This window comes from Leopardus geoffroyi, chromosome A1 (genome assembly GCF_018350155.1).
Source record: "Leopardus geoffroyi isolate Oge1 chromosome A1, O.geoffroyi_Oge1_pat1.0, whole genome shotgun sequence".
Classification (NCBI taxonomy): domain Eukaryota; kingdom Metazoa; phylum Chordata; class Mammalia; order Carnivora; family Felidae; genus Leopardus; species Leopardus geoffroyi.
In genome coordinates this window covers 167,972,553-167,993,177 of record NC_059326.1, presented here as the reverse complement: position 1 = coordinate 167,993,177, position 20,625 = coordinate 167,972,553, and the positions used below count along the sequence as shown (strand labels likewise).

The 20,625-nt window shown below is 39.9% G+C and overlaps 1 protein-coding gene across 3 annotated transcripts in view; it reads left to right on the top strand.

Moving 5' to 3' along the window:
- FBXL17 (F-box and leucine rich repeat protein 17) overlaps nt 1-19,767 on the top strand; it is a 494,438-nt gene extending 474,671 nt beyond the window's left edge. For all 3 annotated transcript variants that reach the window (XM_045500431.1, XM_045500420.1, XM_045500412.1), the window contains one exon: nt 16,831-19,767. In XM_045500431.1, the coding sequence (XP_045356387.1) occupies nt 16,831-16,971 (141 nt within the window). In that variant the 3' untranslated portion in view covers nt 16,972-19,767. The remainder of the gene's footprint in view (nt 1-16,830) is intronic.
- The last annotated feature ends 858 nt before the right edge of the window (nt 19,768-20,625 follow it).

Below are 20,625 nucleotides of genomic sequence, written 5' to 3'. Positions count from 1 at the left end.
CTGTCTCCAGATTTTAAATTTTTATCAAGACTCAAAGTAACAATGTGAGTAACAAAGAGGTTAATAGTTGAGGGGATGGGTTCAGAGGCCACAGTTAGGTTCACATCTGGGCTCTGCTCTTAGTAGTGTTATCTTGGGCAGTTACTCAGTGCCTCTGTTTCCTCATTTGTAAAACGAAGATAATGATAGTACCTGTCTTGTAGAGTTCTGTGAGCATTTAAGTGAATGAACATATACCAAGCCCTTAGAATAATCATGTTTGTTATATATAAAATACTCAGTTCTACTGATTATTCTTATCATCAATGTCATATTAACCTGTGTTTTGATATTTGAAATTTCCAAATGAGAAAAAATTGTACTGCCTGCTATCTGATTTTGAAAGGAAATTAGACAGGAAAAAATAAACTAAGATTAGAAAAGATGCTGCCCTTTTACTTTTTCCTCAGTTAAAATTAAGGTTATTATTTTCTATACTAAGATGTCAAAATTACATTTTTTTTTTTACATACTCGACAAAGGAAAACTAATGCCCCTATAGGACAATCTGTATTTAGAATCAACTTACTAACCAGGGTGTAGGGATAAAGAAAGATTTGCAGGGTGAGAAAAGGCTGAATTGAAGAGAAGACAATTCATATAGGCAGGGAAACAAAAAGAGAGTAATAAGAAAATAGTGGAGAAAAATAAGAATAAAAATAGAAAACAGAGAAATCATGATCAGCATATGGACATGAAGACCCACGATTTATCTCAAGGTGAGCATCTGTGCCAACCAATAATTGAAGAACAAAACTATTTGGGTCTATCACTCTTCTCTCTGTCCCTTAACCAAATCTGCTAACCGTTAATAAGTCATCAATTTGAGCTCTTCCCCTTTCTGCACACCAACTGGAGCCAAAGGAGGAGCAAGAAACCTCAATGGTCTACACCATTAACCCCCTTGTCAGGAATATTGTCACTGGGATCCCTGCGCTGGGGGAAAGATGAGATTTGTGATGTCTTTGTGTCCCGGGCTTGTGATCTGCGATCCTGTAGTTCTGCGAAATAGTGAAGGCAGTTATATTTTCTTTCACACACAGCCAGTTTCATTTGGGGCCACTTATATTTAATTTGGAAGCTATACTTTACCGAACTTGAGCTTTTTTCCTCACTTGGGCTTTTGAGGAATTGAAAGAATGACGAAATGCATTGCATTTGTTGTAGGAAAAGGTGTTTTCCTCCGTCTCCCTGTTCTTTCTCTCTCTCATTTGGTGAACAAAGAACAGATGAGAAACATTCACCATATTCTTAGCAGATAAAAGCAACGTGCGCTTAGACTGTCAGACAACTTGTTTGGCTACAACATTGGTGACTTGTAGGGAGGAGTCCTCCAGCCATTCCACAAATGCAGCATTCCCTGAACACTTGTAAAACTAGGAAGTGTGTTAAGAAGCCCGTGTTTGAGTAGCTGTTCCGATTGCTGGATGGATAAGCATGTTAGAGGCATTACTTTGAGTTTTAAAGCCGACGCCACTTAATCTCCTAAACTTCAGTGCATTGTAAGAACCAAGAGAAGAAAACGCTGTGTGAGACGGCTTTGATGAATTGGGGTGAACTTATATTCTTAAAGACTGTTCAAAGGCTTACTTGACCTTGGGAATTAGAGTTGACCCAAAATCACCTATCAACTTAACACGCATTTATTTGGTGATTTAGTTAAAACTGCTTGTATAATCAACGGGACTCTCTAATAAGAGTGATATGTTTACTCTGCTTTCCACAATTATAGACAGTAGGTGGTTTTGGTCAGAGAATATTTTCACAACCTTAGAATAGAATATTCTGTAGAATTCTAGAGTCCATATAGATCTGTTTCTTCTCATAATAGGATATTTTCCTCATTTCTTACAAGGTCGTTTGGATGGAGAACAAAACTGAAAAGGACAAAAAAAAAAAATCATGGGAAAGCTGTAGGGCAAATGGAAACGCAATGTTCAAGGTTAATGAAAAATGTTTGGGGTAACAGGGTTGATGAGAAGGGAGGGAGCCCAGTGGCATGGCATTGGCTGAGAAACCAGACCTCGCCAGAGGCAGCCTGGCTGGTTTGGGAAACCTCGGTGATAAAAAGTCGTGGTAGAAACCTCTGCAGTGTGTGTTAATACAGAAGTTCGGAGACAGAGGGCCTGAATTATGAGCAGCGAATAACATCATAAATGTAGCAATTCTCAAATGCCAAACCCTTGTGAAAAGCAGTTGGATGAAGAAATGCTGGAGCTTTTAAAAGCTCCCTTTCACTTTCTTTCTTTCTTTCTTTCTTTTTTTTTTTAACTTCATGCAGAACTAATTTTACACACTGTTCATTTGATTTGAAAATGCCAGCGTCTGGGGTATCATTAAAGAACGTTATTGAGGGAGCCACTCTTGGCAAAGCATTTGGCTTAAAAAGCCTATTTGTCCTTATGTCCCTGGAGAGTTGTAGATAGGAAGGAGAAAGTGTACCTCGATTTACCTAACGCCGCCCCTCTGCCTAGGCCGGGACCAGGTAGCTGCCCTTCTGTTGGGAGGAGGCTCCTTCTCCTTGGCCTCTAGAGGCGCCAGGAGGGTTGTGGGGGCCACATTACTGAAGGAATAGACGCAAATAGATTTTGAAAGGTCCACCCCAATGTCCTATGACCAAAGCCTCTTGGAATTTCTTTGATTTCTAGTTGACATAAATTAGAATTACACAGGCGTGAAGAGTCCGCCCAGAAAAGATCAGAGAGGCTGCTGGGGGAGGAGAAGCCTCTGTGTGATCCTATTGATTATCCAGCTGCCTTCAGGCCAGGGGCCTCTGCGAGGCTGACTATTATTGATCCACACCATGGAAATAATCGAATTAATTCATTTCTCATCAAACTACCATTGCCAAGACCTTTCTCCTCACCTGCTCCAATTCCTGAAGTACTTAGTCGAGGAGTGAAATAGATGATTTCTTTCAATAAGAAATGATTTCTTCAGGTCATAAGAAATTCTTGTTTTCACACAGAGTTCCTCATTTAAATGGTAGGGCGATTTAATCAAATCAATAAGAAGCCAACCCAGAAAGCAAGTAATAGAAACCAGCCATCTCTTTAAAGCCAGAAATCTACTTTACAGCCTTCAAATATCAAGGGCCAAGTTTTGTGTGCCCAATTTAATGTAAAAATATTCAGGAAAAATTGACCACTGCATTTTTCAGGAAGTAATTATGGTAAGAGAAAGCCTCAACAACCTAAATATTTCTGTGGAGAAAATGGAGTTTTTATCAGCTTCTTTAGGAATCAGGAGCAGGAAAGCCCTATGGGGAAAATAATATAGGACTCTGTAACTAATACACAGAACTAACTGGAAAAATCAGTTTAAAGGAAAAATAATTTGTGGGGCGCTGTGTCCAGGACTGTTTGGGTAGCAATTCAGCCATGAAACAAAGTGTGTACCTGCAGGGACTCCCCTCTTCCCTGCCATTCATGCACAGCTGTTTCCAGATTGCCCATAGCCAAAACTGAGAATTGAAAATGTATGCCTTATCAAAGAAAATAAAGTGAAAAAACAAAACGAAACAAACCGTCCTGTGCTGATAAGGTGGGAGTGGTCTTGCCTGTGTTACACTGTGCAGCCCAAGGCCTAGGCGACATAACCGTTGCCCTGACAGCCCGTAGTCATGTGCTCAGAGGGAGAGGGAAGATGAAAAATGGTGACAGCATGGCTGGGACTCTAAAATCTGAACTGAAGTCCTTCGCTTGAAGTATCAGCATCTTGTTCCTTTTGCTGATAAAACAGTTTCTCCAGGTGATTTTCGCATAGGAACACTTTAAAACACATTTTTACAACCCTCTCCTGATTATTCCTGGTAATTGAAACAGAAAAACACATCAGCTGAAATTCAGAAGTTACCTCACAACCGCACTGTGGCGAAGCGCTCCCGTCTCCTCTTCTGCCAATCCTGGGCACCTGAAAAGCCTTCCCTGTATTTAAGCATTAAACCAAGAAACACAGCATGGAGCTTTTTTTTTTTTTTTTTTTTTTTTTTTCTTAAAAATTTTTTTTTTCAATGTTTATTTATTTTTGGGACAGAGAGAGACAGAGCATGAACGGGGTAGGGGCAGAGAGAGAGGGAGACACAGAATCGGAAACAGGCTCCAGGCTCTGAGCCATCAGCCCAGAGCCTGACGCGGGGCTCGAACTCCCGGACCGCGAGATCGTGACCTGGCTGAAGTCGGACGCTTAACCGACTGCGCCACCCAGGCGCCCCAGCATGGAGCTTTTATGGCAAAGGTTAAACTGGTAAGCACTGGTGTCAAACTGCTGGGTTTTTAAATTCTACCTACTTCACTTGACTGCCTGTGGACTTTGGACAGCTTAATCTCTAAAAGCCTCAGTTTCACCATCTGAAAAATTGGGATGTATTTACTCCATACAGTTGTCATGAGACTAAATGAGGTATTGCAATAAAGCACTTAGCCCAAAGTCATGCACGCTGCAAGCCCTCAGTAAATGTCCACTACTAGTGCTATTATATTTATTCATATATACGTATCTGTTCTAGAATCTGGTCTGTGATATTCAACCATGACATGAACTACCTGGCTCATGATATTGTAGCCATGAATAGAAATTCACATGCGAAGATCTTACAGAGAAACACCAGGCCCCGAGACTTAGCAATTCTCAGAAACAAATAGAATCTATTTTTATCGTAGCTAAAATTCATTAAGTAACAATTCCACTTATTACAAAGGAAGAAGAAACTCAGAGACCAATAGGTCTCAGTCCTTTGGGGTAAACAGAGTAAAGACTTGCCAAGTTAGAAGGCCACTCAGTGTGCAGGCTGGGACTTGTTTGGTTTGCTTCTTCAGGAAAATCGACATCAACCTAGAACGCTTTAAGGGAGAGTGCTGTAAGGAGCTGCTTATATTTTGCTCACTTCTATTATGGGAATGATGTATGAATTTTTTTTTTTTTTTTTAGAAAGGAGGAAGCAGAGGGCCTACTGTTCCCCAAATGCTGGAGGAATAGAATGTTATGTTGGAGTTTGCCTGAAGGCATCAGGGAGCGTCATTGCTTTGTAGTAAATAATCTCCTTGGAACTTTGATTTGGCTTAAGTAATTATATGAAAGAATTAGATTGCAGGATCATATTATTTTTCTAATTTAGAAACAGAAAAGGTAACAGCAGTTTCTTAACAGGGTTCAAATTAGATCCCAGAACTCCTAAGCACCTGACTTCACAGAATAGAAACAAAGACAGCCCACAGTGGCTCAGGAGACTGAGGGACTCCTTGGGAAGGAACAGGCTCAGCCCGCACATGAAACCTGGCCATCCAGCAGCAGGTTTGCAGTGAAAGTTTTATTTGGCAAGTGGTTTTTCAAGAAAAAAACCCAAACTCCTTCCCCTCTCCCAATTTTTATCTATTTTATCCATTTATTCAAGAAATATTTGTTGAGTGTGCTTATTGGGTTCCAGTCACGGTAATGGGAGACGGGTCAGAAAAAACAGCGAACAAGGCAGTTCCTACCCCATAGGTAGGGGAGTCTCCTAGGGGAGACAGGCCAGCAAATGGGCAATTACAATGCAGTAAGACTGCAAATTAATTTTTGAAAGTGGTACCCCAAAGTATATTTCTTCTGCATGAAGAACCTTGCTTTGACCCCACAACTTCTTTCAGCTGCATTCCTCTACAGTTCTATTTTCTGCCACTCTCCTATTAAACTCCTTTCTGCAAAGGATGGACTATGAACAGTCATCCTTCCTTTTTCACCACTCCTTACAGTCTTACTTCCATCCTCATTGCGCCACTGAGTCTGTTCAACATCACCAGTGACTTCCTTGTCACCACATGCAGCAGCCACTTCTCTGTCCACAATTGGTCTCATCCCTTAGCAGCTGCACGCATATGGTAACCATGCCCTCTTTCATGAGAACGCTTTTCTCTTGCCTTCAATGTCACCACAATCCTGGCTTTTCTATCTCCATCTCCCGTACTGCCTCTCTCATCTGTAAAGAGGGAATAAAAATAACACCCATCCCATAGACTATGGAGAGAATTAAATGAGTTAACGCATGTAAACTTCCTTACATGAAGCAAGCAAGGACCATTTGCAAGCAAGAACCATGTGGTGGTGAATTCCTGCCTTCTTCATCCCCATCACTCTCCTCCTCACTAGGTTGTAAGATCCATGGATTTCTCCTTCTGTTATATTGCCAGACCCAGCCATAGGGGCTGATACATAACAGTTACCTAACAAATATGTATTGGATGAGGGATGAATGGATTGTGTTTCTTATCTGCATTCTGTGTAGCTCCAAGGTTCTGAGGAGGTTCCTCAGAGTCTCTGGGAATGACAGAGCAGCTAAGAGGGCAGGGTGCCTGGTCCTTACCATCTAACTGACTTCAGCCAGAGCAACCCCACTTTTATTGCTTTGTTTATTTAGTTTACTTATTTGGTTTGTGTATTTATTTATTATTCTGGTTTGCAGAAGTATTGTACAGCTAAAAGCAAGTTTGAAAAACATTAGATCCCACTTCCTCCTGATAATTTTATAGATTATAAGAAGTATCTGGACAGAGGGAAATTAGAAAGGTAACACCTTGGATTTAACACCAGCTTCCTGTAGCTGGGGAATTCTGAGTGTAGCTGAAAGCCCCTGGGGTTCAGGACAGTCACAGACTGAGTTCAGGCATCTGCTGTGTGATTGGACTCAGCATCCTTCTGAGCCTAACCCTGGAATTCTCTGATTTATGTAGAGTCTCTCTTCTGAAAACCAGAAATATCACTTGTTTTCAGGCTTTTTAATCTACAGATTTACAGATCACTTTTATGCAGAATAAATTTTTGTTGGTAATAAATTTGTTTGAGGAAGCAGGTCAAATCCATAAATTCTACCTGATGGCAAATGCCATTTTAGAAAGATATTTTTTTTTTTTTTTTGTCAGGTGTCCACTGGTGATTACCACCGCCCCAGGCTTTCTGTAAGAAAATAAAAACTGAAATCAAGAAAGCCATTAAGCATACAAGAAGACATTTTTAGTTCTGAGAGTTTTCTTTCTCGATTGTGTTTTTTAGCTTAACTTTGTGAGTTTAATTTAGAAACACCCAGATGTGTTCTATAAATACGTTGTACTTACCGCTCAGTTAGTGACTACATTAATTATCTGATTAGGGCCCAGTTTTTCTCAAATAGTCGATCTTTTGCTGAACCATTTAGAGCATTGCAGATGACTCACCAAGTAGCTGTCTCCGTCCTGATGTCCCACACGGGTCCGCTTTGGTTCTCATCTGTACCGCACATGCAAATCTATACTAAAAAATGTATGCATTTGTGCATTAGGTCGATTCCATGGCCAGCAGTCAGTGGCCTCAGAGTGGCCTATGCAAGGCTCTGCATAGAGCTTACACTTGACTTGAAACATCCTTCTTGGTGGAGGATTGCTTGGAGAAACGGAATGAAAATGTCACTAATTTCTCTCTGACAGTCTGGTTGTTGGACTCCTGTCACACTAATCTCTAATTAGAGGCTTCAGGTTGGCGAGCCCCGATTCTCACTTAACACTGCAGGCGTTTCTGTGATCTTCATCCTCCCAGGTTCTTTGCTGCTTCCTCACTGTGCTAATTCAAGTGAATAGAAAGCAATGCTAGTGTTAACAGGCTACCCACATCTCATGAAAAAGAGACAGCATGAAGCCAGGCCTGTTGTGATATTGACAGAGCATAGCACTTCCAATCATTGCAGATTCTGAAATGGAATGACTGCATTTGACAAAGTTGACTGAATTTATGAGCCTGCCTCTGTCAGGTTCATTGCATTCTCAGTATCTGTCTCTTTCCATGCTTTGGGACTTTTAGATGAGTGTTTTGCCACCCAAGAGTAATATTTCTTACCTCTTTCTATTAAAAAAAATCCATCCTTGAAGGCCTCAGGGAGGTTCATGCATGAAGCATAGTGCATTGTGGGTGGCCTGTAGACACCTGACTCCCATATGTAACAGGTAGCTTTTAGTCTCCAATAAGATGATCAATTTTTCTTCTTAAAATTATATTAAATACTTGGTCGTGCATGCCCTGTCCTTCACCTTATGGGTGGTCCCTTGAGGAAGCACTACATCCATCCATGTATAGCTGGGTTTAGGGGAATCTTCCCTCCCATTAGCTATTGGAAAACTCAGGAGGTGGCCTCCTTGAGCTGTGCCCAACTAGAGATCCAAGACCAATGGTGACAGACAGGAAGCCAGTCTGTTTTTACCACATTCAAAGAATATACCTTTTGTTTCGGGTAGGGGTGAGTATTTGTAAAAAGATGGGCCAATAAGCTATAGGAACAACCATTTCTTTTCTCCAGAACCCCTGACTCAGTTTAATATAGAGGGCAGCGTGGGAGGCAAGTGCTTACTTGTTGTCTTCAGATAATCTTAGTTCAGACTTTGCCTTCAGATTCCCAGGAGCAGAAATCACCTGTGCCTTCTGGGAACTTTACAGCTGAAAGCTTTAACCTAGTGGGTCTCAGCCCAAGCTGTACATTGGAATCTCCTGGAGGGTTGGGGGGGGGGGTACTTTAAAAAACACTGGTGCTTGGGTCCCACTTCCCCAAGATGCAGGTACAGTTAGTCTGGGATATGACCTGGGCACTGGGGTTTTTAAAAGATCCCCAGGTGATTCTAGTGAGCAATTATGCTGAGATCCACTGTATTCTTATTTGTGTTCTTGTTTGCAGACACAGTTTAACTCATCCCACGTCAATAAATGTGTATGAAACATTTGTTATGTCTGAGTTGCTGTGGGGTTTGTGGTGAAGGGCCTTCGCTTGACTAAGAGAGACAGAGGGAAGGAAAGGAATGTGAAGTTGACTGTTGAGTAGAGACAAAGAGCAGGTGCTTTGGCTCACACCTAGAATCATTTTCACAGCTCTCACCAGTCTGGGAAAGACCCTTAATCTTCTTTGTGGGCTCTGCCTGCAGCCTGTTCATGCATACTGAGCTACTGCTGTATCCTCCTCCAGACTTCTGGAAAGCTTAGCCTTGCTGCTGAAGAGAAAGAGTGTGAAGAGAATGAAGTAAGAGAGTGTAAAAGTCCCTCCAAATTTTTGGTGTCCTGGACCTCCCTGTTCTAACGTAGGGAAACATAGGTAAGACATGGTATGTCACCCAAGCAGGGACGTGAGAAGTCCCTCTGCGAAGGGAAGAAAATAGAGTCCCCAAAGAGAGCCTGCTGCATGTTGTTGGCTGTGCAGGGTCCTGGGAAAACCAATGTATCATCTGCTGTTTTATTCTTTTCTTAGTGTCCTATTTAAAATATTTTAAACTGCACTTAGATGACTCATCTCATTTACATGCAAAGTTGACATATTACTAGAATTCACATTACCCTTATTTTATCCATTTTAATATGTGCCCATCTCGGGGCCAGTGGGCACTTGCTTAAAGAGCAATTGGGCCTCTTTTGAATATGCATTGTCTGCGATGACTTTTGCTACACCTTGTGAATGCCGGGTTCCACTGATAGCCAGTACAGTTTCCCAGAGAGCCAGGAAACTCAGAGAGAAGCAGATTCCGGAGGCGTATTGCCCGACAGACAACACTCTGCCTCTGGGCCGCCAGGAGTCAGCCTCTGGGGCTGTTAGCAGTGAGTGACATTGCCCAGGGAGTCTGTGAAGAATGACAGACCAGTGTGAGGGCAAGAGCCCTGAATTAGGAGAGAGTAGTTGAATGTGCTATTTGCAGCCCCTTCACAGATGTACTGTGGGTTCCTTACTTTTCCCACCTGAAGATAGGAGGATCCATTTTCTTCACTCCCCTTTCCTCAGAATGGAGCTATGTGAAGCAAGAACTACTGAAGTTATACACTTGAGTTTGCTAGATGAGCTGGAGAAACATTACCTTACAAAGCTTACAAAGTAAGGGACAGATTAGTGGTTTATTCTGGCTCATGAGTGGGTTTCCTTTCTTCCCTGAATAATATGTGTGTATTTAACAAATGTGTACACAGGCTGATGCTTCCCTGTCCAGAAGTTCAATTAAATATTCCTTCTTTTGGAAAGCCAAAAGCTCTCTTGGAAAAGGTCAGGTGCCTCTGTCCACAACCTGCACTTCCCCTAGAAATCAATCCTCAAGCTTTGCTGTTGCTGGTATAATTGTCCATTTTCCTTGCTCCAAGGGGTCAAGAACCTTGTCTGTCAAGTTGGCCATTCTACCTCTGTCTGGGACACAGAAAAACGTGTTGATGGGCAGGAGACTGGAGAAAAAGCAATGCCTGTTTATGTCATGGGCAGTTGCCCTGCCAGAAGGTCCCTTGTTAGTCCTGCAGCTTCATCATGTTTCTATCATGTTTCAAAGTCTCATGCAACCACAGCTGCACCATGGAATATTCCACAAGCAAAGTGAGATCTATTATAATTTACATTCCCACAGAGCAGCCATTTTGAAGACATTGTAAAGGACTTTGAAATGTGCTTATCTGTAAATTGAAATCATTTTCTGTACCATAGATGGAAAAGGAATGTCAGTGAACAGTTTACTGGCCAGGTGATCAGCTAGGCCACAGTATGGCACTTCCTGTGTCTCGCTGTTACCTGTGTGCCAAGGCAACATGGCACAGTGCAGAGAACATCTTTGCTTAGGGGTCCTGGATTCAAATCCTAGCTTCCATTTACAAGGTCCATGACCCTGTGTGAAATACTAATCCTCTCTGAGCCACAGTTCATGTGAAATAAGGAGTATTAATGCGTATATGCCTGGAAAATAGTAGATGTTCATTGAATACTTTTCCCATTCCCTCCTTGCTAGAGTGGAGGCATACTTTCGTTTTGCCTTTATTGGTCATTATGGTGAAGAATTAACAAATTATGTTCAACTTTTTGCCAAAGTAAACCATGCTGGAGAGAAGAGATGTGTTTGATTTATCCCCTACCACCCAAGTGCCTCATTCTGATGAGCACAGTGTTTCTCAGTGGGGGGCGTAGGACAGTTTGGTTTGAAGAATTCTTCCTTGCCCGGGACTGTACTGTGAGTTGCAGTATTATTCTCATGCTATCTGGGACAACAAATGCCACACGTCACTGTGATGACAACACCAACGATAGCAACAAAAAGCTCCTTGGATTTCCATTTGCCCCCCAGGGAGCAGTAAAGGCAGGTAGAATTTCTGAAGCCCAAGAAATCGGGTAACATTATTTTGAGGTAGCATCGTTTTGAGTCAGGGGATCTGCCCACAGTTCCCCTTCTGCCTCCAGATAACTGTGACATGAGAAGGCACGTTAAATGTCACAAAATTTCAGAATCTTCTGTGGGGCCCACCTGGGCCTGCCGCCCTGAGCAGGGCACTGACGCTGGAAGCAGAAGTGGGTTTTTGCAACGTTTTGGAAACAAGCTCATATCTAGTGACCAGTAATGTGTTTCTTAGTGTTACCCATCCAGTCTAGTGTGTCACTGATCTCCAGTAAGGAAGGCTGCCCTCATTTAACTCCAGTATGGCCTAGGCTTTTCCTTAGTACTGTCTGATAGCAGAATGACCCAGCAGAAATTACTGAACCACCAGCATGAGCTACTTTGGTGTCCTGTGCCAAATTATTGGAAACCCGAGGGAAGGTGCATCTGGAAAGAGGCGCCCGGTGATGTCGGTTGGAAAGGAGAGTAACATAGAGAATCGCCTTAGGTATGAACTTCAAAGGATGAAAGGAGTTTGGAGCTGCCATAATGCCCAGACTTTAGAGACTGCTACCCCTGTAGTGGGAACAGTCTGGGAACAAGGTGAGGTTATGTCCACTGTTTCTGATGCAGAACTAATTCGTGCTTTTGTGTTTACTCTGTACCTGTTCATTGAACAACTACTACATTAATTTAGCCAGCAAATATTTATTGAGGAGTTACTAGGTGCTAGGCATTCTATAGGTGCCAGAGATGTGGCAGTGAACAAAACCAACAAAAACTCCTATCTCATGAGCTCATAATCTAATGGAGGCGAGAATATGCCAGGCAGTGTGCAAAGGACTGAAAACAAAGAGATGACTCAAATACTCTTTGCTGTCAAGAAACACAGTCTGGCAATAGCGTAATACATTTTAATGTTATTGATATTTTCAGTAGTGGTCACCTTTGCGTGGAAACTTTCTCCATTTAAAAAAAATGATTTTTTTAAAAAGTGATTTTAAGTGGTTTATAATATTCATGAATGTGAGTTTCATACACTCAGGTGTCAAATATTTCCCCCCTCACAAGAAATGTGTCCTATTTTAAAACATGAGACAAAGAGGAAATAATAATCACTTCACATAAATGTTTTTTTTTTTTTTCTGAAAATTTTATCAGAAATAGCGTTTCTTGAATGGTAGGTATCATTGGGGAAATACTTCAGATTTGGGCTTGCACTTAGCTGGAACTTTCTGGGGAAAGTATTGATAAGGTGAAGGAATGAGTGTGATGGTCTAGAGAAATTGTTTGAACTGAATCTCCGAAGCTCGAAGAGTCCCTTCTCATCCTTCCATAGTAGTAACAGGAAGAGAATGAAACTATGGTATGATTTACCTTAATTAGCATAGCAATTTACCTCACATTTTCAAAAAGTGCTAATAGATGTTAACTCAAAATAGATTAAAATACCAGACAAATTGCTACTACCTTGGAAAGAGTTATAATAATTTTGAAAATGTAAATTATGGTTATGCAGTCTTTGGAGAGAACTATAAAATCCAATCTTTCTTATATTTAAAAAATAACCTGTGGTACACACTTTTTTTTTTCCTTTAATCACAGTAATTTCTTCAAATGACACCACTGCATATTTCTTTAGGAAGATAGGCTGCATTTTTCAAATCTCAAGTGTAATATAGGAGTTGCCGTTGATGGTTTTCAGCAAAAGGAAAAGAAATTGAATACAGAAAACCAGGGATCATGGAGAAATGTAAAAAAATTAATCTATGTTCCCTTTTTATATTACACACATTTTATGAGTTGGAACAGAGAATTGTTCCTTTCATTCTAGCAAGTGGAGTTGTGCATGACAAAATGTCTGCAGAAATGTGTATGTAGGCGTAACAATTTAAAATGCTTTGGACCCTCCTGGTGTCTAACGCTGAACTTTTTCTCTAAGGCACCAAAGTGCTTATGGATTCTATACAAAGAGGTGAGCATAATTTGTACTTCTGAGGAGTAAATGAAAATAACTTTAGTATAAAATTTGTCACACTGTATCGCCAGGAGACACTATAAGTAAAAGATAGAAACTTCCCTAGTGGGAACACATGTATTTCCCCTGAATAGCTTCTACCCAACAAAGCTCTAAAATGGAATATTTGCATTTTCCCCTTTGCTTTGTTTTCTAGAATTTACAGAGCACAATTAGCAAAAAGATTACTTATAAGACATATTATATCCACAGAGGATTGCTGGTTTAATTCAACTATACAAAACCAAGTTACTGTCTATTCTTGCCCATAACCTTTGAAAGCCAGAGACCTAACATACTCTGTATTCTCAGCTATGGGTATACCTTACTTTAAGCAACTGAAACAGGTAAATTGAATTTTGGTAAATCAAAGTATATATACAATATTGGCAGAGAAAATCAGTTAACCTGACCGTGGATGCCTTTACCAAAGTGAATAATTATCCCCTAATTTATATACTTCATAAATTTATGTTTATATATCAGCTTTGCTTAAGGTAAATTGTATCTCTCTTCCCACAAAACAGTTACCACATAGAGATATTTTTTTTTCTGTGTTTAAAAATTGGACCTCCAAAACAGATTGCCTGTCAATCCCTAGGTATCGGACTTTGTGCAAGCCCACACGTAGATCAGAAAAGAGGCAGCACAGAAGACAGTGCCCATCTTTACAGTGGGTTTAAATGTTTTCTCTTCTCAGTTTTCTGTTATCTCTTTTCCTGGTCATTGTTCCTTGAATACTGAGTGGTCTGGACTTTCTCCCCTTGCCATGCATCCTGTCTGACCAAATGACTTCAGTTCTTTCTTAATGAGACCTGCATCCTTATGGGTTTGTTTATGACAGAAGGGAGGAAGGTAACCTAACAGCAATGTGGGGAACATCAGGTAAAGAAAAGGGAGGATTTTCTGAAAGTAGATATTTAAAACCTGCACTGTTCCATTAAGGAAAGTTCTAGAATCACCTCCAAAGACCAATAAGGTAGAATAGACTCTTCCTGTATATGATGTATGTTTTAAAGCTTACTTCTCACCCTATGATTATTTTATTTTGAACACTACAACTAATGATACCAAGGTCCACTTCTGAAATATCTCAGAAATTGAACAATATGGAGCATCACGACAGAGAATCGGTCACCCTAGCGTATCGTTAATTAACTCATGCACCTAATAACCATTTACCAAGTGCCTGCTCTAATAATAAGAGCTACCATTTGGGGACCTTTTTAAGTCAGTCACAGTGTTAAGCATATCATTACACTTAAGCCTTACAACAATCCTGTTACTTTTAAGTAGTTTTATCCTGTGTGTATAGTTGAGGAAACTAAATCTTAAAGAAGTAAAGTGAAACGAGGGTTCAAACCTGTTTCTGGTTGACTCTCAAGTCCATGGTATGAACCACAGTTGCCGTTTTTCTTCTCTACGTTGCACACAGCTTGACAGCCTTAAAGGTAAGAGACAGTCTCCGGTCCCCAGAGGCTCTTCTTATGCAGGTGGAAGCCATAGGCAAGTAAAGATTACACAGTGAGAGTGCTTAAATAAAAGAAAGAACCATGCAGGGTGCCCACCACAGGTGCACAGAGAAGGGGGTACCTAACCCTACCTTTCTGGGAGATAGGCTTGCTTCGGGAAGGTTTCTCGAAGGAGGGAATTCCTGAGCCAAATAAGAGTTCCTCAGGGAATTGGTCTTTGTGTGATTAGTATTTAATGTCTGGTTTTGCCTTGCTCTTGAGTTTCCATTTCTTACTTGCCTTTTGGTATTTTTTTTTTTATCATTCTGTCACTAATAACTAGGCCTGACTTGTGGGTACAAAAATGATCATGGCTCTTGTGGATTGTACATTGGGGCAGGAGAAACAGATATTAAATTAAGTAATTATAAACTAACTTTATAAGTGTTATGAAGACAAAGTGGGCAATGTTAGAAGAGTAAATAACCTAAAAGCCTTACCTAATTTGGGGTGGGGGGGAGCAGGGATAGAGCAGTGAAATGACATTGGGGAAATGACACTGAAGCTAAGAACTCAAGAGTAAGTAGGAAGTAGGCATGAAGAGAGGGCTTTTAGGGGGAAGTGGGTTAAAAAGTATTCCAGGCAAAGAGAATAACATGTGCAAAGACCCTGAGGCCAGAAAGAACTTGGACAGTTTGATCATCTGGGATTAAGTCAGGTGACTGGAGTATCAAAAATACGCTACCGAGATACATAGAGCCGGATGGCGCATGGCCTTCTTAAGTGTACTGTCTTAGGCTGCCTCAACTCAAGTAAAACTTAGATCATAAATTTAAATTAAAAAATTAAAAATGTTGCATAAGATCCTCTTAAGGCCATCAATTCATATTCTCAACCCTAATTTGTATATCAGTTTTTCTTTTTTACTGTAAATGATTTTCTTCTTGTTTTTGAAAACAATGTTATACATCATAACTATCACAAAAAGAATTAACTACATGGTTTGGTTGAATTTGGAGTGAAAGTTGATTTAATACAAGCAAGTCTTGAATAGAGAGGTGTTCTGACAGATTAAGTATCATCAGTGCAATGTTGAAATATCAATTCTCAATTTAAAAAAAAAAAAGATTATATATAACAGTTTTCCAAATCACCCAGAAAACATCATGTTATCTCAGAAAAGCGTAGACGACTGAATGTCATGGTCGTCATACTTCTAAGCAGGCTTTCAAAGCAAAAAGCAAGGGTTTGATGTTGTTTTAGGCATTTCTTGGTGGTCCTGATCTTTTTCAAGAATGGACAGACATGGAGAGGAAGCACAAAATTATGTATCATAAGCACCTTCTTTCAGACCAGCTTACTCAGTATAAATGAAATATTGATGCATTTGAAAATGCCCAAGTGTTCAATAAAGATTTTAAATAAAGCTACCTAAAAGTTGTGGTTCTTAGGTTAATCATTTATTTATCTAAAGGATGAAGGAAGCTGTCTACTTCTGTGATATGAACTGCAATCAGCTTAAAAATAATTGACAAATTAATCCCTTCACAGCACAGCAATTGTAAAGGTGTTAGTTTTAATTAGGCCTGTCTGATTGCCTTGTCTAATCAAGAATCAAGGTGGTATCTTTGATGGTTAAGGTCTATTGGGGCCATCCCTGACCTGCCAGCCATGTATGTTTTAATTATTGATTCCTCACATTTCAGCCCTTTTCACAAAGGGACTTGAAGTTTGCAATGCCTTAACATTTAAAGGGAAGAAAAATAAACATTTCCCCCAACACTTCCATCTAGATTCCTGTGGATCCTCTCTACCACTCTACAGTTTTGTCCTAAAAAAGCTGTCAGGTTGATGATGTAGCTAAATGCACATTAGAATGCTATCTCCCTGCTGCCTCTCCTCCCAGGCACTAGCTTTTCAGTGGGCATTGTTAAGATCTCACCAAGTCGCTATCATTTATATGCTTCTAGAAAACACATTTGATTTCTTGATATCCTATGTCTTCTTTAAAAAATCCCTGAGGGTGAATGTAGTACTCAGGAAATCGGGAAGGTCAGGCAAAAAGGGACACATACCTTCTCACAGAACACTGGCTCACATTGCTGACGGGGAATGAGGTGAGAGTTCCTGTTACCACCATTAGCACGTCAGCCAGAGGACACGGGCAGTGGGCGGTCTCAGCCGTCCCGTCCTGTGCTTGACGATGGCTCTTCTTTGGTTGCAGGTCAATGAAGTGACAGTGGAGCAGCTGGTGCAGCAGTACCCCCACATCACCTTCAGCACCGTGCTGCAGGACTGCAAGAGGACCTTGGAGAGAGCCTATCAGATGGGCTGGACCCCCAACATGTCTGCTGCCTCCTCCTAACACTCCTGCTCCCGCGTAGGTCCACTCGGATCAGTCAGCAGGGCGGAGAGGAGCAGGAGATTTGGGGCAGGCGATCCCTTGGAAGGGTTTTAACTGTTCCACGTGTACGGGTGTACCCGAGTGTGTATATTTGTGTCTTGTTTGCATACTGCATAGCATAAGCGCAATTGCTATTTGTTCCCAGGTGAGCTGGGGTTCTTTTTTTTTTTTTCCTTAAAAATTAAAGATTTCAAAAGCCACACACACCTTTTAGTTTTTAAGTTCAAAGACTTGTTTCTCTAAAAATTTTTTCTTCCTGTAGAACCAAAAAAACATCGGTCTATTATTTTGAGCTTCTAACTACTGCCTCTTGAAGACGCCCCAAAATAAATGCAACTGTCTTGTCTTTTGATGGGATAGAATCGTGCCCTTCTGATGATCACCAGACCAGAAGTGATGTTGCACTAATTGGAAACCAGGAAACCAGTACCCTGCAAAATTTCAAGCACGTACACACATATACGTTCTTACACTCCTTCATAAACATGCACACGTGCGTGCGTACACAACTCCAGGGCAGTTTCTTTCTAGACCATTTCTGACACAGGGGCGTTCCTCCAGGTCACTGAGGAAACATGTCATCCACTGTGCCTCTGCCTAACTCACTGTATCCACAGATGGTCAACTTGCTATCTGGAGATGATGTAGGGACTAGAGAGAATTAAGCCTTCGGTGAAGTTTTTATATGGAGGCAACGATCTGAACTCCCCTGGACAGCTCACAAAAGTTAATTATTCATTATTTTGCAAATATGTTCTGTTGAGTCCTGAATATTTCAGTGAAGTTTTGTGTTAACGTTGTGTTAGCTTTTATTTCATGGATAGTAACTGGTCCAGATATATTTTAATGATATTTGGAGCTAACCTTAGCATTCTCCACATTAAAGGCACCAATGTAATTAATAGTGCGCAGTTATTTAAAAACAACCCTACCGATCATTTAATTATTTTTTTGTTAATTTTGGTAATTATGAACATGTATTTCTGAAATTTGGAGGTAGTCACATGAATAGAAAATTAATGAGTGAGATGTAAGTAGACAATCTTCCTATTACTTTCTTTTTTTCTTTTCTCTCTTTTTTTTTCTTTGCTTTGCTTTGAGCTTTAGAACAGGTTTTATGGATATATGCATGTTATTTTTGAATAGTTCTTGTGCTACTGCAAAGATCTATTGCTGGTTAATGTATGAGTAAAGAGGAAAAATTAGAAAGTCTTTTCATTAAGATTTTGTTTACACTTGTCAGAAATAAGCATTTCTTTGTTTAAAGATTGCCAGCTTTCAGTTAAGACAATATCGATAAGTAAATGAATATGTGTTTTGATTTCACACATCTTTACAATTAATTCATAGTAGGGACTCAGGCTCAAGTAAACTTGCCTGTGTCTAGATTTATAATCAAGACCACAGGGAGCCTTTTTAAGCTAAAGAGTGATTATCTTTCACAGTAGAGCTAGATACAAAACCCTGACTTGTGAGTTTGCTATTTATTCTCCCCCAATGTGGACATAACTGGTTTTTGTTTTTTTTTTTTTTTTGGTCTTTAACAGATATACTAAGGTTTGAGTTTCACTTTCTGTAAGCCCCAATATGGCTAAAATGATACTAGCTGTAAGAAACAAAATATAGCTTTACATTCAAATACTACTCACTTATTTATAAAGACTCCTTTTTTGTAAACACTGTTTCCTTTGATTACGTCAACATGTTTCTGATGTGGCATTGTTTTGCTTTTAATCCCAATCAGTTAAGAAAATCTACTTAGTAAGCACCAAGGGTATTTTTCCCATCACTAGATAGATTACTAATTTAATTTGAAAGGAATACAATTTGTGTAAGATTAAAAACTGTTTATTATTAATAAAAGAGTTCGTCTTGCACATCAAATAGTATCGTTTTCATATTCATTTCCCCACCACTGAAAAATATTTTAATTCACAATATTTTAACTGGTTTTTAATCCAAAACTAATTTATAAGACAGTATGTATAGAAATAGTAGCTTGAGTGAATAAGCAAAAGTTTAATTTTTATATACGTCACACTATATTTTAAATAGTTAAAAAAAAAAAAAGAAGGGAGAGCCATTGATGATATGGATGGTGCCATTTCAGTTCAAAGTTGTCATCTTTAGAGTGTTACAGTTTGCTTGTCAAATGGTTTCAGAAGTGTAAAATTCATTTTTTTTATAATGTTGCGTTGTTTGAATCTCAAATACAGCACTATAACATGCTTTAGCTTGGGGGTGGGGCGGGGTGGGGAACTTGCACTTATTCTTTAAGATGTTGACTAACCCAGAAAGCCTGATGCAACATAACCTGGAAAACTGCTTTGGTATATTTGTAGAAATCTGTAGAAACATCATATCCAGTCTCAAAGCATTGATCTCAAAAAAACAACCAGAAAAAAAAAAAAAAAAAGCATCACCTTGAGTGATCCTGTGATGGTTGTTGAATGTGTTCTCATTAGATGCTTTGAAATGAGGCTTCAAATGATTTCTGGGCAATATAGTTTCTTGTTTTGCTTAGAATGTCATAAATATATGTGAACACGTTTAATGCAGGGCTTTGTATCCTCTCCAAAATGTCAACAGTATTTTCAAAATAAAGACTATGAAATATATTGCTGTAGTGAAAAATTCTGGTCCTTTGTCTTTAATGTCTTTTTGAGTGGATAAAGGAAATTCACCCAGTTTGTAGTTTCTATATTTCCGTGAATCTTTTGACCTTGCAATGGGTTGCAATAAAAGAGAAACAAAATACTTTGTCTTTTGTTTTATTTTAGAGATAATAAATGGCCTCCCTGTTGCTGGTTGGGTGTGATGCATGCAGCGGTCCACGTCCTTGTGTGTTTCACTCCTGACTTTATGTTGGTTTGACTAACCAGGATAATGAACAAGACTGGGTTTAGGAGGTTCTAATTTGGCCAGTGATTACTGAGATAGATTAAAACCTTAAGGGTTTAAACAAGTGGTTTGTTTAAAATCCCATTCCCTAAACAGTCATTCATTTGCTTTGCCATTTATTCCATTTTTCCAAAAGTAAACAGTTAAATTTATTGAGTAAAAAACATGTACCCAGCACTGGTCATTTAAAGATAAATAAGACTTATTCCCATCCTTGTTTCTCATAGCCTAGCAAGGAGACATTCTTGAAAACTAGCAATGGCAGTGGAGTACAATAGGTGTAATAATAGGCATAATTAGAGGGCACACATGAGACAGAGTAGCAGCTTTGGAGACGAAGAGCTTCACAGAAGAGGTACTTCTAATGAGGGCTGAAGGAATAACAGGAATTTACAAACTTAGTGTGGGGAAGGAAGGGAGAGCAAACCTGGAAGATGGAAAAGTATGTGCAAAGTCATGCAGGAATGAGACAGCAAGGCAAGTTCAGGGTGTAACCAAGTTAAGGTAGGTAGCTGGGTAGGTAGGTAGATGGCCAAGTGAAATAGAAAAGTATGTTCTGTAGGGGCAGAGAGTAGAAAAAGCCTCTACAGAAAAATCGAGCCTAATCATAAACTTTTCATGGACTCCTAAAGAGATTGGATTTGTAGGGAAGGAAGATCGTTTCCACTAGAAAAGTCTTGCCCTAAATTCTTTCAACAAGTAGAAATTTAAATG